We start from the raw sequence: 15622 nt of genomic DNA, 5'->3' as shown, positions 1-15622 counted from the left end.
AATTAGAGGTAGATATAGAATTGCTAGATAGCGAGCTTTATATAGCTATTCGATACCGAGTAAGGCTATTATATCGAAGTACGCGGATTTCGGCAGAGCTTACTACCTAGCTTGCTAAGGATAATACTACTCTTCTACGCTATAAAGTCCACCGGGATACCCGGATTACCAAACGGTAGATCAATTTAGGGGGCCCCCTAACCGCCGGTAATGTAAATCGAATGATCCGGGCGCGTGAATCAAAGGAGCAGGCCCAAGAAGACAGGCGGTTGAAAAAGTAGGGTCGGAAGCAAGCAATTGCAGAGGACATACCGACACCAGGACCCCGTTTTATACTATGGATACCGCCTATGGATGATGAACCTACTATTTAACTTTTTTCTTATATTTTTACCTGATTTTATTAGGCGTTGTGTGGTAGGAAAAATACAAAAACATTTGATGCGTTCTTTAAAATTTGTATTAGGCAAGAGTTTGTATTAGTGTGTGGTAACCCAACACCCGCAGGGGGGTTGGGTTGCTTGGCAAGAACCGGGTAATAACCATTTTATCGAACCCTAGAGCTTCCAAACAAAGGCACTAAGGTATGGTGTGGGTATAAGTGAGATCCACATAGTTAGAACATTGAACTTCAAGATTCCCTTTCAGTACATCTTACCGATATTGATACCAAATTAATTAAAGCCCTTTTCAATAACATTGTCATTGTGTATAGATCTCTAATCTTCTTATGTAGCTAATAGTTAGTATAGTTATGTACCAGATACTTTCTGTATTAGTGCACACCTCTTGCCGCTTTTTGATCACTAAGTAAAACTGAGCACGTCCCTAAGTATTCTGGCTGGGGAGTTTATGCCTGAGGCACTACAATAAAGGCCTAAGGCTGCCAAAACAACGAGGACTACCAGCCATACATCACAACTCGCATTGGCCCAGCTCGCCAGAATTTAGCGGCCGTACTTTGGATCACATAACCAGCTACGGAAGCGTAATTAAGGAGAAATCAGACGGCGATACCGAATTGGCACTACGGGTGCTTCACATTCGGCGGGCGTCGTTTTACCTGGAGACTAACCCTGCAACATACCGAATATCTCGTCGATATCCGCTCCGAACGGCCAAAGGTGGGCAGCAAAACAGGCAAGATCGAAGACGAGGTGTTTGAGGCGAAGCTGGCATGGGCGAACAGCTACAGGTTTTTCAACGATACTCAGCCTGAGGTCGTTGGTGGGCTTGGTCTATTCTTCCGGGAGCTTCTGCTTGCCAGCCAATGTACACGATATCTGATCGCGAAGTTTAGGTACTAATTATCGCATTCTTGTGGTAGCTTCAACTGATATTCAACGCAAACGAGGATATCACTTCTAAAAAATACGAACCAGTACCTCAAAGCGAGTGGGGGATATACAGATCGACATAGGAATACGAGATTCCCATCAAAACATCGTTGGCCAAGAACGAATAGAAATCCAATTGCCAAAAGGTTCGCCCAGACCTCGGGATGATCTTGACCTATTTATCAAATCAATCTCGTCTCCCTTTCTTTCTTTCTTTCTTTCCTTCTTTTTTCACTCTCGTTTATACGGAGTACTCGCTTTTCCATTCCCCAGTTCGAAACAAATCTTCGGCTTGTCAGCCAACGCTCAGAGTATGTTTTGGTTGATTTTATTTTCCATCCCCGTTGTCCGAGGGCAGTGTTCCCAGCAGTGTGGTCCAATTTCCTCGCTTTTATCATCATGCTCGCTTCCTGATCTCGACACGGATTGGCACGAGTTCCAACATCTCCCCATCGAACGCAATCTCTCTGGTCGGGAATACGCTCCATTCGGAAATGGGCCCTCGACGGCTCGGATTGCGACATACAACGAAGCGCGATGCTTCTGCACTAAAGCTATCAACTCACTCTCAGACTGTGAAGTCTGTGCCCGCTCAGCTTCTGAGTCGGAGACCCCGATAGCCAACCAGAACGATGTTGCAAGGTATTATCATGAGGACTGTAAGGCATTTGGGTATTTTGCCAACTCAACCCTCTCCTCTCCTTCTACGACTCTATCATCCATGCCGCCGGCGACTAAAGCACCGGACTACAATCGCGATTGTGAGATCTGCGGTGTAATCCATGGACAAATTACGGAATGTGATCTGGTCGACCTAGACATTTTCCCGACACCAACTCAGACGAGTGTACTCGCGGAGGGGTATGATTTTCACGGGAACGTATTACTCAACCGAACGGCCGCCGAGTGCTTCTGTACGCTTCCTGTCTTAAGACGACTTGATGGCTGCAGACAATGTATCACCATTAAAAACGACGATCTACGGGAAGTCTTCGATTTGTATCGGTCCGAATGCGAGAAACTAGGCTACTGGACTGACAACCAGGTTGTGGAATATGAAAGCTCTCCGAGTAGTACTACTAGTACTCAATCTGGTTCGAGCCCGACTTCACAAGCACCGGAATCTCCACAGACTGGTGAGGGAGCTAATATCAAACGGACACGACTGCTACCGCCTCTTGTATTATCTGGTACTATGTTGCTTTGTATTTTCTGACAGGGCGTAAGGCCACATAATGGATGTATGGATGATTTTATTTACTTTGACCCCTCGCCAAATCGATATGTAGGCTACAACAAGTATATATCCCGATGTACGTAGTTCTATGGAGAGAGTATTCCACCTGGGCACTTCTTGAAGAGGAACCTAGGGGGGAAGTTGCAAGGAGGCACCAATCGGTGTGCTCATAACTTACTCTGTACATCAACATCAACACGCCCTAACTAGGACTTTCTCTCGTTGAAGTCCCGGGATTTTCCCCCTTTGCGCACGGAGAAACCAATTTCCTGCACCGAAAATACTTCGGGGTTGCTTACGCCGAGATGCCCGACTGCAAGTCCCAAGTGTTGCAGATTATGGGCCAATATGACCCGGACGACACTTTCCTCGGTGAAATTGATTTCACCTTGCCACCAATCATTTTTGGTAGGGAAGTATGTTTGTACCATAAGGAGAGTTGCTTAAGAACATGATAGGGTATTTTATGCCAAGGTGCCATGTCCTCTTGACTCCTCTCATGGTTGTAACCCGCCAAGAGCAGCGCTAGTATGCTCATAGCTCTAGCAGATTGCGTCAAAATGGATTTAAAAAGGGCCGTTCGCCTTTGCAAAACTAAGAACACGCGAATGTTTCAATTTCAACCATGTTGAAACTTGGCGTTGGCTTTCTGGTTCTTGTTGGACATCTAAGCCATCATGCCGTAGCATCCAACTGCACCTCATCTTCCGCAACTGCTCACTGGCTTGGTGAAAAACCAACGTACCATGCTGGTGTAACTTTTGGTCTGCCATGGCCGCAAGGCAAATATCAGCCCCAAGAGACTATCTTCAGTCTGACTGGCGATACTGAAGACAAATCAGAATTGCAATCTTGGGCAACTGGCTACTGGGCCGACGGTTCCCTCAAATGGACAGCGCATGCCATTGCCGAATCAAACCAAATCTATGACCAATATACCGTTACTGCAACTTCACTGGGCTGTGTCAACAACTCGTCTTCGCCGTCAGAATCCAGTGCATCACAGAGCCCTATCGTTGTAACAGATAGTTCCGACGCGCTTACCGTCAACACGGGCGAGATCACCGTCTCATTTCCTAAAGGAGGGAACACCATTATTAGCAATATCAAGACAAAGGGTGGCAAGATTATCGGTGCAAACGGAAGACTTGTGCTCCAATCTCAGGACTCGGTGCCGGATAATTTTGACAACCGAACAAATTCTCCCATCCAATATTCCAATTTTGATGGCAATATCAACGAGGTCTTTGTAAATCATACATCGGCTCGCACGCTTGTAACTGTTCGTGGAAATCATACAGTCACCGATGGTCCCGATCACGATTCGTGGCTGCCATTCGTTGTTAGATTCTACCTTTACGCCAACTCTGCCACTATCAAAGTACTGCATAGCATCGTTTTTGATGGAGGCGAGAAGGATTTCGTCACCGGCCTCGGTATTCGATTCGATGTCCCATTGAAAGGCCAGGAATACTACGACCGGCACATCAGGTTCGCCGGTGTGGATGGCGGCATCTTCAACGAGGCAGTTCAGGGAATAACTGGACTGCGGAGAGACCCTGGCGAAGAAATTAGGGCTGCGCAATTTGCGGGCAAGAAACTGGCAGACACAGAGACTTGGGACACCAGGGTCACCACTCGGCTAAAGTGGATTCCAACGTGGGCAGACTACAGTCTTTCTCAGCTCACGGCCGATGGTTTTGGCCTTAAAAAGAGGACCAAGGCTGGCCAGTCATGGGTCAAAATTCCCAGCGGAACCCGTGCTGAAGGCCTGGCTTATCTAGGAGGTGCTACACAAGGAGGTCTCGCCGTCGGTCTACGGGATTTCTGGAAGCGGTACCCTGTTGGACTTGACATTTCCAATGCTGCCTCCGATACAGGTGAACTCACTTTGTGGTTATATAGCCCCGCTGCTGACCCATTGGATATGCGACCCTTCCACGATGGCTTAGGCCAGGATGGATATGAAGATCAATTGGACGCTCTCGAGATTACCTACGAGGACTGGGAACCCGGCTTTGATACGCCATATGGAATTGCTCGAACTAGTGAAGTATACTTGTTCGCGTTTGACCAAACGCCAACAAGTGAAAAGCTTGCATCGCTCACTGCGTACATGAATGATCCCCCGGTGTTGGTCGCAGAGCCGAAATATATCTATGAAACGCAAGCCCTCGGCGAGTACTGGGCGTTGCCAGGAGTCGCCAGTCCCGCTGCAGCTACTCTGGAAGATCGGCTCCATTTCATTTTTGACTTCTACAAGGGCCAAATTGAGCAGCGTCGCTGGTATGGCTTCTTGGACTACGGTGATTTCATGCACACATATGACACCGACCGACACACCTGGCGATACGACGTTGGTGGTTATGCCTGGGACAATTCAGAGCTGTCACCAGATCTCTTCTTCTGGCTTTACTTCCTCCGCACTGGCAGCAAAGATGCGTACCGATTTGCCGAGGCCCTGACCAGGCACACAGGTGAAGTCGATGTGTACCACATTGGTGACTGGAAGGGTCTGGGCACACGGCACGGTGTGCAGCACTGGAGTGATAGCGCGAAACAGGCTCGCATCTCTCAGCCGCAATACCGAAAATACTTCTTCTACCTCTCGGGAGGAGACGAGCGCGTCGGGGAGTTACTGGAAGAATTGCTTGACACCGATAAGACCTACGGGAAGCTTGATCCTCAGAGAAAAGTTCGCACAGATGGCTGGGAACCCAGTCCAAATTCGACGATCTCCTTTGGTCTTGGAACCGATTGGTCGAGTCTCGCTGCAGGGTGGCTAATTGAATGGGAACGTCGAGGTTCGAGATGGGAAGAGGCTAGGACAAAGTTGAACAACACGATCTCAGCAATAGCAAATCTGACCAACGGATTTGTGACCGGCTCCGGGCTGTACGACCCTGTGACCTGGACATTGGGCCCTCCCCTTCCGACCCGGGTAACCAGGGGAACGTGTCTATATCACATCTGAACGCAGTCTTCGGTCTTCCCGAGGTTGTTTCCGAAGCCATCGCATATTTGGCGGATGATATACCCAAAGGATTCAAGCAAGCGTGGTTGGACTACTGCTACTACTACCATGCCTCAGCGTCGGAGCAGAAGGACCGATATGGAGTGAGCTTCAGCAAAATAAGTCTTCTCCAGGCGCATTCAAGGCTGGCAGCGTACGCGGCGTATGAGACTAAGAACAAAACGCTTGCGCTGCGGGCCTGGAAGGACTTTTATGCTAGCGATGGGCTATTGCCGGATGCCCCCTGGAACATCACGCATGTGGACGGAGACGGTGTTTTAGTGCCCGTTGATGAGGCTGCTTGGCTTGGGACTAACGATATCGCCCAGTACGGTCTGGCTGTTATTCAGAATTTGGCCTATATTTCGGATTCGCTTGATGACTATCAATCATGAGCTTTGATGGTATAGGAGCTTCGAGCCTGCATGTAGCATCGAATATACAAGTATTATGTTGACGCCCGAATCCACAGTAATTGGATTTGTAACATTTCTGTTTGATGCTAGCTTTTACCATGTAGTAGGCGATATCATAAATTGGATTAGAGATTCACCTGTTTCAGTAGGTATAAATAAACACATAGAGACCACGAGTTACTCCTATATAACAAACATGATATTCAAATTACTGATTAATGGCAAAACATCACATTTCATCAATCTCAGGCTCTCTCTCCTCTCGGACAGGATCCCGCTTCGTCTGCGCGGACTTAGCTGTCTGCGCGGACTTAGCTGTCTTCGCATTCTCAGGAGGCGGTTTTCCTCGGAGACTTTCAATGATCTCATCCATTGTCTGATAATCGACTCGTCAGTGGTGTCACGATATTATATGTGAAATGTCCGATCATATACGAACCGGGTTATAAGAGTCGTCGATCCCCCGATTCCGGTTTCGCCTCTCAAGGATCTGGGACTTCAAAGGCGAGTCCTCGAAGTCATCTGGGAATGCCGCACCGATATTAACTAGGGTTGGATTGTAAGCTGCTTTCCAGACTATCCCAATAGAAATAGATATGCTGGTCGTACATTTCTGATCACCATCATTTCTGGACTGGACCTTTTGTGCGAAAGCTCGAGTCAGCCTAGGGGCGTAAGAGGTAGAGGACCTCACGATATATCGTTGCATATTGGGTTATTTCCTTGAGAATTATTATAAGGCTTAATTCATTTTGTTTCAAAATCTCGAACGACAGGTGTTTTTAAAGCGAAAATATACTCTGGGGATTAGGTTCATCCTGATGTCAACGGTAATGAACTGGCTGAATACGAAGTATCAGCCGATCAATCGATATTTCGATTCAAGAAATCAATTCAAGAAATCAAAATAATTGACCCAAGGCAAACACTTCGTGGTGACGTTGATCCGCGCCACCATCTCTTACTAGTTGACCTATCCTATACACAGGCTACTTATCAGCTCACAGCAATAATACATGTGAAAGTCATAGCCCTTGACATTTAGGCAATTTGTTATTACAACAAGCTGAAAATCATCATCCTCATGGGTGGTTAGCAATGGCGATACTGTCAGATATATCTGAATCCACGGAAATTCCGAAAGATCTTATAGGCTCCATGCAGTGTCGCACACATACCACCACCCGCAGTGGCCCACGCAGCTCCCTGGAAGCGTAAGGAGTTGATCGGTATATTCCGTTTCTTTGACGGACCTTTGCGTTTTCCATTTAGTTGAACTGCATGATGTGGACTGCGCTGGGGTGATGACAAGGATATACTACATACCTCGGGATACAGGCCACGATCGTCTTGGTAGTCTCCCGACCTGTGAATCGAGAAGGGTTTGGAAATCGTTGAGTGGGGAGGACATCTCTCAGATTTGAGTATGCGAGTAGTTTCTTATTTCATGGTCTCTCTACATTGCGGTGCTACGTGTGCATGTGCATGTGTATGCATATATATATATATATATATAATATATATATATATAGCTATAATATAGCTAGAGCTAGAGCTAAAGCTAGCGATTGGCACCCAATGACATCCGAAGACACATCATCTGATACAACTACATACAGACAGTGGGTTGGTAATCTGGCGTGCTTCGTTATAATTCGCTTTCTCACTTGGAGATCCGTGGTTGACTATACAAAGGACTTGATATCTCTCCGTGGGCATACCTTCCGGTGGCAAAGGAACCTGAACTCTGGAATATGTTCCACTGAGATGGTTTTACTTATCAAAAAGCAAGGTTAAGTACTAAAACAGAAAGGGAAAGCCATACAAGAGGACATGTTATGTAGATAGAAGAGTAAATGGCTGATAGATGGATATCGAGGATCTAAAAAGGCTCATTCAGTGAGTCTACCGTCAAAACATAGATGATAAGGGTTTTCTCACCATGTTTTTTTTCCCTTTCCCAGCAATCCTCAAATCTCATAGGAGCCGTTGCAGCTATTGTAGTTCTAAGCTGCCTCTCTACTGTATGGCGTAGTGGCAGCCTATTAACCTGCCGTCCATGGCTATAGTGGAGTTACCACGTGACCATGATTTTCTTCTGTCGGGCAACCCATCGGGATGCCTCCACTCCCATTCTGAAGTCAACTGCAACTGCAATCACAGACAACACACCCTTTGCAATGGCAATTACTATTCTTCCTCCAGTGGTAGAGGACGCCCGTCCCTATGAAGTTGACTCGGATGACGACATCTCCATGGACTCCGAGGAGGACATTGAAATGACTGGCATCTCTCGGCCTCACAAGCGACCTCGTTTACAAGGAAACTCGAATATTGGCGCAGGAGTTGTCACACCAGGAGAAGTGGTCACAGATGATCCGCAATGGATGAGGTTGGTGCAACCTTGAAGACCGCGCAAAAAAAAAAAAAAAAAAAAAACGCGCGGGGCTCATATCGTCATTTTTTTTTCTCTCAATACTAACAATCTACAGAGGTCACGGCACCTATATGAACCCGCTCTCGACATCTATCATTGCTACCGTTGCCGGTACAGTTCAAAAGACAAATAAGCTACTCTCCGTTCACCCTCTGCGCGCCCGCTATACCCCCCGAGATTGGAGACCTCGTCGTTGGTCGCATTGTTGAAGTGCAATCACGACGTTGGAAGGTCGATGTCGCCGCACCGCTACTTGCCCAGCTTCCTCTTTCCGCGATCAACCTTCCCGGTGGTATTTTGCGTCGACGAACAAGCGCCGACGAACTCCAGATCCGATCATTTTTCAGCGAAGGCGATCTTGTAGTTGCCGAAGTGCAGAGCGTGCACCAGGATGGGTCGGCGTCACTACACACACGGTCCTTGAAGTACGGGAAACTACGCAACGGTGTGTTCCTTGCCGTTACAGGAACCGGCGGCAGCGGAGCGTCCAGCTCCAGCGTTAAGGGTGGTGTTGGGAAGTCGGCCTCAGGCAGCGCGTTGGCTGCTCCTGGAGGTTCTGGTACTGGCGGTGTGGTGCGGGCTCGTCGACAGGTGTGGACCGTTCCCGCTACCAATGGTGGTGATGCAGTGGATATTGTCCTTGGAGTGAATGGCTACATCTTTATCTACAAGAATACCGAAGGGGAAGGTGGCGCATCCTCAACTGCGGAGAATGTTTCCATTACACGCATGGAAGAGATGGTGTCGAGTTCAATCTACTCTAGCCAGAACGACGATATCTCACCGCAGACCCGTCGGGAGATTGCACGGTTGGCACAGTGTATTCGAGTTTTGGTACACAGCGGAGTGCGTGTGGATGAAGCTACGGTTATGGCGACCTACAATGCTAGCCTGGAGGTGGATTTGGAGATTGGGGACGATGAAGACGAAGAAGATGAATGGCGACAGGAAGGTCGTGAGTATTTGGAGGGCGCCAAGGCCCAACAGATCCTCGAGTTGGTGAAGCAGCAGCTGTAATGGGTTCTAACTGCTCGAATGTATGATAATGATACCCCTCAGAGATAAAAGGGAACACTTAGTTGGCGTAATGTCAAAGTCCATGTTCATACCACACGGCCTGAGATTCCAGATGACACTATTAACTTGTCTATAATATACTCCAGGTAGTTGGGAGAATCCAGTTCACAGGTCTTGTTAGTACAATGTTGTATACCAATGTGATATAAACCAATTATCAGGGCCCGTGGGATCAGGATCTACCCAACCAGGTAGCTGTATTTTTGTAAGACATGAACAATGACTCGAAGAGAAATGATTAGAACATAGTTCAATAGACAATAGTTCAATAGTTCAATAGAACAATAGCCACAATAGGCAATAGGCAATAGACAATAGACAATAGACAATAAAATACTGGAACAATACCCCCAGGGCTACGTTGTAGCCATCTGATAGGCTTACATACGCAGTCACGAGTCAACCCATCTACTTCGTATTGTTCATTCTTCTCTTCTCTCTCCCTTCTCTCTCTTCTTAATATACTCGAAATATCCATTTTGAGAACATGCCCAATTACTTACTTCTTTCTCTTCTAATTCTCGACTATTGTCCAGTACCCATAGGTTAAAAACAACCTTTTTCTTGACTTGATCCTTTCTACTACTTACCTCCCGTACTGGGTTCCCCAATCTACTCCATCTTTTTCAAAGAACTTTCTTCCCATCATCCCATAGCCAAGATGCCCGATCTACGTCGTCAGATCTTCGAGAGTGGCAAGACCGTCTCGCGCAAGGCAGCATCCCGTGAAGCATCCCGCACCAACTCCCCCACCAATTCGAAGCAGACCTCGCGCCAGGGCTCCCGCAATGCCAGCAGAGCTCCTTCAGACGAAGAAGACTCGGGTTTCCTCTCTGATGAGACATCTATGAGGTAAGAACATATAACACTTTGCAGCTTTTTTGTCCTTTGTGTTTTTCTCTTTTCTCTTTTCTTTTTTTTTTTTTCTTTCTTTTCTTGTATCTTCACATGTTCCCCACTCCCGTGGCGGGATGATGTCACCAATGATGTCGGCATGTTTTCCAATCAACGCACTAACCAAGTTGGGATAGCATCGGCAGTATCGGATCTCTCGACGATGAGCACCCCGAACAAGATAATCCCGATTGGGAACAAGAACTCGGCGAGCGTATTCAAGAAATTCTCGATCGCAAGCGCAGCAGTGTCCAAGGCCGTGAGGAGGCCCTGCAAGCATTCTGCCGCCTGACCAAATACCACTATACAGTGGAAGAAATCAACGGCGCCGTTCCAGACCTACTGGCGGCATTTGAGCGAAGTGTCCGCACCGAGGTCAGTGTGCGTGAAGCAACTCTTGGCTTGCGCGCTATCGAGTTGCTTGTCATCTCAGCTTTCGACAACACCGTTTACGAAAACACCGAGCCCTTGCTCACCCGTACCATCCGTGACTCCGCCTCCCCTCTTGTCAAGGTAGCCGCTATTCACTGCCTCGGCGCATGCACTATCTTCGGGGGTGCCGGTGAAGATGGCATGCTTGAACAGATGGGTTTCCTCCTGGACATCATCGCCTCTGACGGCCAATCCATCGATGCCGCAGACGACCCCACCATTGTAACCGCCGCGCTCCAGCAGTGGGGATTCCTCGTCACCGAAGTCAACGACTTCGAAGAAGAAAGCGAGGAAGCAATCCAGATCTTCATGGATCAGCTCGATAGTTCTGATTCCAACGTGCAGATCGCAGCAGGTGAGAACATCGCCCTACTCTATGAGAAGAGCTACGGCCCCCAAGAGGACGACGAAGACGAGGAGAGCGTAGAGTCAAACGACGAAAGCGACGAGCATGAGCATGAGAACTATCCCACATCCGATCCCAAGCTTGTGAAGCGATACAACGCCTACCACAACACTCCCGAGCTGGAGAGCCAACTTCAGCAATTGGCCACCATCCACGGCAAGCAGATCAGCAAGCGCGACAAGAAATCACTCCACAGCAACTTTGCCTCGATCCTCACCACTGTCGAGAACCCACGCCGCGGTCCTCGCTACAACACCGCCATCGACCAGAACACCAACCGCCACTACGGTAGCACTCTCACCGTCAAGATTGGCCGCCACGGACTCATGACTATCGACCGCTGGTGGAAGTGGGTGCGACTCAATGCTTTGCGCCGCATCCTGCAGGGCGGCTTTTCCGAGCACTACTTCCAGGGTAACCGTTCCGTTCTCAACAGTCTCCCTGTCATGATGCGCATGGCAAACCAGGGTCACGGCTCGGCGGATCGCCAGAGTGCACGCAAGGCAGCCAAGATGCGCAACTCGCGTCGCTGGACTACTTACCAATCCGATGATGAGGATGAGTAAATAAGTACCTCCCTTGTATACTCATATCGGTGATGACTTAGCTATTGAATGATGAATAAAGGGAGGCATGAGATATCTTCGACATGGATTCGACGATGATAGCTTAGGGTTTTACGCCATTTGAAAGATTTCAACTTCTTTCCTTTGATATTTCTCGGTTTTTCTGCTTTCGTGTATATTTTGTCTCTATCCACTTGCCTTGTTTTTCATCCAACTTTGTACCTAACGAAATGATACTGGGCATTAAGCACCCAATGTACTTACGATATTCAATAAACCGTTCAAGTGAACAATAGTCTTAAGAGAAAAGTCCGTATTTATCTTTATATAAAGTGAAGAAGGTCCTGCCCAAAACATCTCACCCACATAACTAAGGTCCCATCATCTCTCCCGTAAGATCTTGGTGCATGTCCAATAGAATATAACCAGTAGATAGTCTCCAAGAAAAGGTCAACCAACATCAACAACCCTCCAGTCTAACCCCTCTAATCCTCAAACACAGGCACAACATTAGACCAGCTCCCCCTAGCCCTCTCCTCCCAATATCCATCCTTCCCACCCTTAAGTCGCCAAGCAACCTCCCCATCAGAGTCATTACTAACCCGCGTAAACCAGCGCGGAGTCCAACTCTCCCCGGTATTTTCCATCTCGCGCCTGCGTGCACGTTGTCCCTCTTCAAGCTGCACCTTAACCTCCTCCGCGTGGTCGAGGTCACCGTTTTCCAGCGCGCGCTGGTCAGGGCGCAGACGGGAGTCCGTCACAGGCAAATGATTATCCTCGATCGGGGTGATTTCATTCAGCGCGACCGCAAAGGACGTGAGACCGTAGTGCTTTGGCGCGGAGGGGACGAGCGAGCCGGCAGTCCAGATCGTGGTACCGGTGGGGTTACCGTCGCGGGTGAGAGTCAGCGAGGAGGGCCAGGAGCCGGATAAGCCGAGGGGTACGGGGTTATTGTTTGCGTCGACGGTGCGGGTGGAGACTTCCTCGCTGCGACCGGAGAACATGCCGCCGGCTTTGAAGGTTGAGATGGAGCGGTGGCCGGTGGACTCGTTTATGACGGCTAGCTCGCCGACGGGCTCAACGTATTTCTCGCCTGCGATGATGTTGCGTAGGAAGGATGTTGCGGGCGTGAAGCTGTAGCGGTCGCCGGTGCTGTGTAGGGTAATGCGAACGCGACCTTCGGTTGTGATCTCGGCGGATTTGCCCCAGAATTTCTGGCTAGGCATCGGCGATTGCGAGATGCTCCATTCTTTGCTGTCGGCTTGGTAGGCTAGTTGTACCGGTCGGTGTGAGACTTTCTCTGCGATGAAGCGGAAGCCTCGGTCTTCGCGGACGAGCTCATAGGTCTCGCCGAGCATTGGATTGAATGGTTTGCGGATGGAGCGTTCGCGGACGCGGTTGCTTGAGAGAGAGGATACTGCGAAGGCGGTTACGTATATCAGGCGCTCGATCGGGTCTTTGGATTGGGTGGCCTGGTCAAGCAGATTTGAGTACTCTAGGACCTCGGCGGCGCGTTGCAGGAGAGACATGGGTTCGTTGGCGGAGACCGGCATCGAAATCGTAGATAAGTCCTTTCCGACGTTCTTGCGCAAGAACCCAATCAAGCTTGGGGGCAAGACTGTTGGGGCGATGATATTCGCGCGGCGTTTTATTGGGTCCAGAGGCAGCGGGCTCAGCGATTTGGGTCTGACTGGGAACAGGCCCGATGCGCTGCTGCTTTCCTGACGAGTTGCTGCCGCGTCGGATTCACCGTCGCTATCAGAGGGGGCGTCGTCCTCAACTTCCTCGGCAGCAGAGGCAGGCCGGTCCTCTTCAGGCCCTTCGTCGTCGCTGTCCTGGATGGTCAGGAGGGGAGACTTGTCACCACCTCCATCTGTTGCATCAAAGAATTCTTGTGACATGTCAGACTCCATGCTCCGCCGGGGAACCATAGATGGCCGAGGCGGATGCCGTCGCTCCTTGCTCTCGGTAATCAGCGTGGAGAACTCAGAGACCGCATTGTCAAGATCACGTAGTACCGCCATCAAATTATCATGGATCTCATCCATGCTGTCTACGTGACTAGTGACACTGGCAGGCTTCCCCTTGCCGTCAGTGGCAGGTACCGCAAGCTGCGAGGAACTAGAGTTCGTTGTCATGGCCGGTGGTCGCTTGCTGCTGGGATTCGACGGTCCACTTGTCTTCCGCTTCCAGAATGGCCGTTTGGTCTCCGCCTCACTGGGAGTAGTCTCATGGGTACTGCGCTGGGGACTAGGGGATCGGCCACGCGAACGAGGCCGGTCGATAGGAGTTGGGAGGGGTGAGGCAAGATATTTGGGATCTGTATCCTTGGCAAGCCGGCGTATCGCATCTCGCGACCCGGAAATATGGCCGACAAGGCTCTCCACGCGAGTCCATTCACTCTCCTCCGCCGGGGAGGGCTGTGATGGAGCGTACAGCCGCAGCTCCGGAGGGGCAGCTAGACCATCATTGTTTTTATCCTTGGAAGCCTCCTTGGAGGAAGCTCTCTGGAGGGCACTCTTCCACGCACCAAATTCATGCTCGTTATTAGCACGCAGATGCCAGATCTCAGTACCGGAATCAATAGAGATCTCACGGGACTTTTCGTTGGTCGCAACGGCCGCTAGCGAGAGCGGGATCGCACCTCGCAGTGCGGACGAGTTGCGGTCATGATAATACGATAGCGTGCACGAAGTAAAATCCAGCGAAAAGAACCGTCGTGCCCAGCCCTGGTGACGCTTTCGTCGCCGCTTCTGCAGCAGTCCCGTGTGGATACTTTGGTTCGACACGTCGGCGTGCTGCGAGTTGAGCGTGGCTCGGCTGTTGCCTCGTCGGCGGGTCTTAGACTGCGGCAGTGACTCAGTCGATGCCCCTGGTTGAAATCGCGTGGTAGTCGATGCGGAACTATTTGGCTGGAGCCCGGTCGGATAGGTGAGGAGAACCAGTGTCAAGGTCTTAGAGATTTGTTTGGAGAATGTGTTATCGAAAACGAGGGCGTAGTTGCCCCCTTCGCTGAACGGCACATCGTAGGTCCCCTGGGTAATCTTGTCTGCCTCACACTTGCCCGTCCATTTGATTGTTTTGAGCCCAATTCCCGTCAGCTTCTCGATGACAGCAGATTGTGGTCGTGCGCCGGCAGTCGTCGCCGTTGCGGGGAGGTTCTCGGTAGAATCGGTGCTCTGGGAATCGGAGGCAGGAACATGGGTGCTCAGAGCAGAGGATTGGCCTGGGTGTTTGAAGATACCAAAGTTGACGGACTTCTTATGAGGTTGAATACTCCAAGAGATGGTGTGGTTGGCGCTGACATTGATCCAACGTACAAAGTACGACTAGAGAGATTAGTTGAGACCAAGCCTTTTGCTGTAACAACCCCTACCTTGCTGTGAATCTCCAGCTCTTCCATGGCCGCCATAATTGCGCACTGAGGGGTTGCAAGAACCACAATGTGTCCGTCGCGGTCCGACTGCGGCTGCGGCTGAACGTGGCGATGCGGGGGATAAGCCACAAGATGTCACAGGACCATTCGGGAAGGGCAGCTTTTAATCGAAAGGAAATACGAGGAATACGATCAAATACTAGGAAATGCAAGGAAATGCAAAAGAAATATAAAAGAGGGGGAGTAAAAGTTGAAGTTGAAACCGAGGCTGATAAGTTCACATGGTAGATGTAGATCTCCGTCTCAGCTCTTTCAGCCCTGGCAGTCTGTACATAACCTACGGAGTACGTGATACGGCCTATGTATACATCCACAGATATAGGCAACTCCACAACTCGCTTGAAATTCATTGATAATGGTTACATGTCATG

At 49.6% G+C, this 15622-nt stretch overlaps 6 protein-coding genes across 6 annotated transcripts; 4 read left to right on the top strand and 2 right to left on the bottom strand.

The window, feature by feature from the left end:
- Positions 1-1650: 1650 nt before the first annotated feature.
- Positions 1651-2553, top strand: N7516_010321 (uncharacterized protein; the record flags this gene model as incomplete). Its single annotated transcript, XM_057223040.1, has 1 exon — positions 1651-2553. The coding sequence occupies one exon, from the start codon at positions 1651-1653 to the stop codon at positions 2551-2553; it is 903 nt and encodes a 300-aa protein (XP_057070261.1).
- Positions 2554-3199: 646 nt separating this feature from the next.
- On the top strand, positions 3200-5982 carry N7516_010320 (polysaccharide lyase family 26 protein; the record flags this gene model as incomplete). The annotated part of the gene is made up of 2 exons (XM_057223039.1): positions 3200-5515; positions 5572-5982. 2 exons carry the CDS (start codon positions 3200-3202, stop codon positions 5980-5982), a joined length of 2727 nt encoding a protein of 908 aa, XP_057070260.1.
- Positions 5983-6232: 250 nt separating this feature from the next.
- Positions 6233-6712, bottom strand: N7516_010319 (uncharacterized protein; the record flags this gene model as incomplete). Its single annotated transcript, XM_057223038.1, has 3 exons — positions 6233-6379; positions 6443-6549; positions 6613-6712. The coding sequence occupies 3 exons, from the start codon at positions 6710-6712 to the stop codon at positions 6233-6235; spliced, it is 354 nt and encodes a 117-aa protein (XP_057070259.1).
- Positions 6713-8090: 1378 nt separating this feature from the next.
- Positions 8091-9457, top strand: N7516_010318 (exosome non-catalytic core subunit RRP4; the record flags this gene model as incomplete). Its single annotated transcript, XM_057223037.1, is given in 3 exon segments — positions 8091-8395; positions 8496-8544; positions 8558-9457. 3 exon segments carry the CDS (start codon positions 8091-8093, stop codon positions 9455-9457), a joined length of 1254 nt encoding a protein of 417 aa, XP_057070258.1.
- A 721-nt stretch (positions 9458-10178) lies between these two features.
- Positions 10179-11815, top strand: N7516_010317 (IFRD domain-containing protein; the record flags this gene model as incomplete). The annotated part of the gene is made up of 2 exons (XM_057223036.1): positions 10179-10369; positions 10549-11815. 2 exons carry the CDS (start codon positions 10179-10181, stop codon positions 11813-11815), a joined length of 1458 nt encoding a protein of 485 aa, XP_057070257.1.
- A 485-nt stretch (positions 11816-12300) lies between these two features.
- Positions 12301-15277, bottom strand: N7516_010316 (oxysterol-binding protein related protein OSH3; the record flags this gene model as incomplete). The annotated part of the gene is made up of 2 exons (XM_057223035.1): positions 15192-15277; positions 12301-15144 (listed from the first exon to the last, which is right to left on the bottom strand). The coding sequence occupies exons 1-2, from the start codon at positions 15225-15227 to the stop codon at positions 12301-12303; spliced, it is 2880 nt and encodes a 959-aa protein (XP_057070256.1). The 5' UTR covers positions 15228-15277.
- Between the last annotated feature and the right edge of the window lie 345 nt (positions 15278-15622).

The sequence above is a fragment of the Penicillium verrucosum genome (assembly GCF_028828655.1).
Source record: "Penicillium verrucosum strain IBT 35672 chromosome Unknown utg000004l_segment0_segment0, whole genome shotgun sequence".
NCBI lineage: Eukaryota > Fungi > Ascomycota > Eurotiomycetes > Eurotiales > Aspergillaceae > Penicillium > Penicillium verrucosum.
The sequence above is the reverse complement of the archived record's forward strand: the minus strand, read 5'-3'. Positions and strand labels throughout refer to the sequence as shown.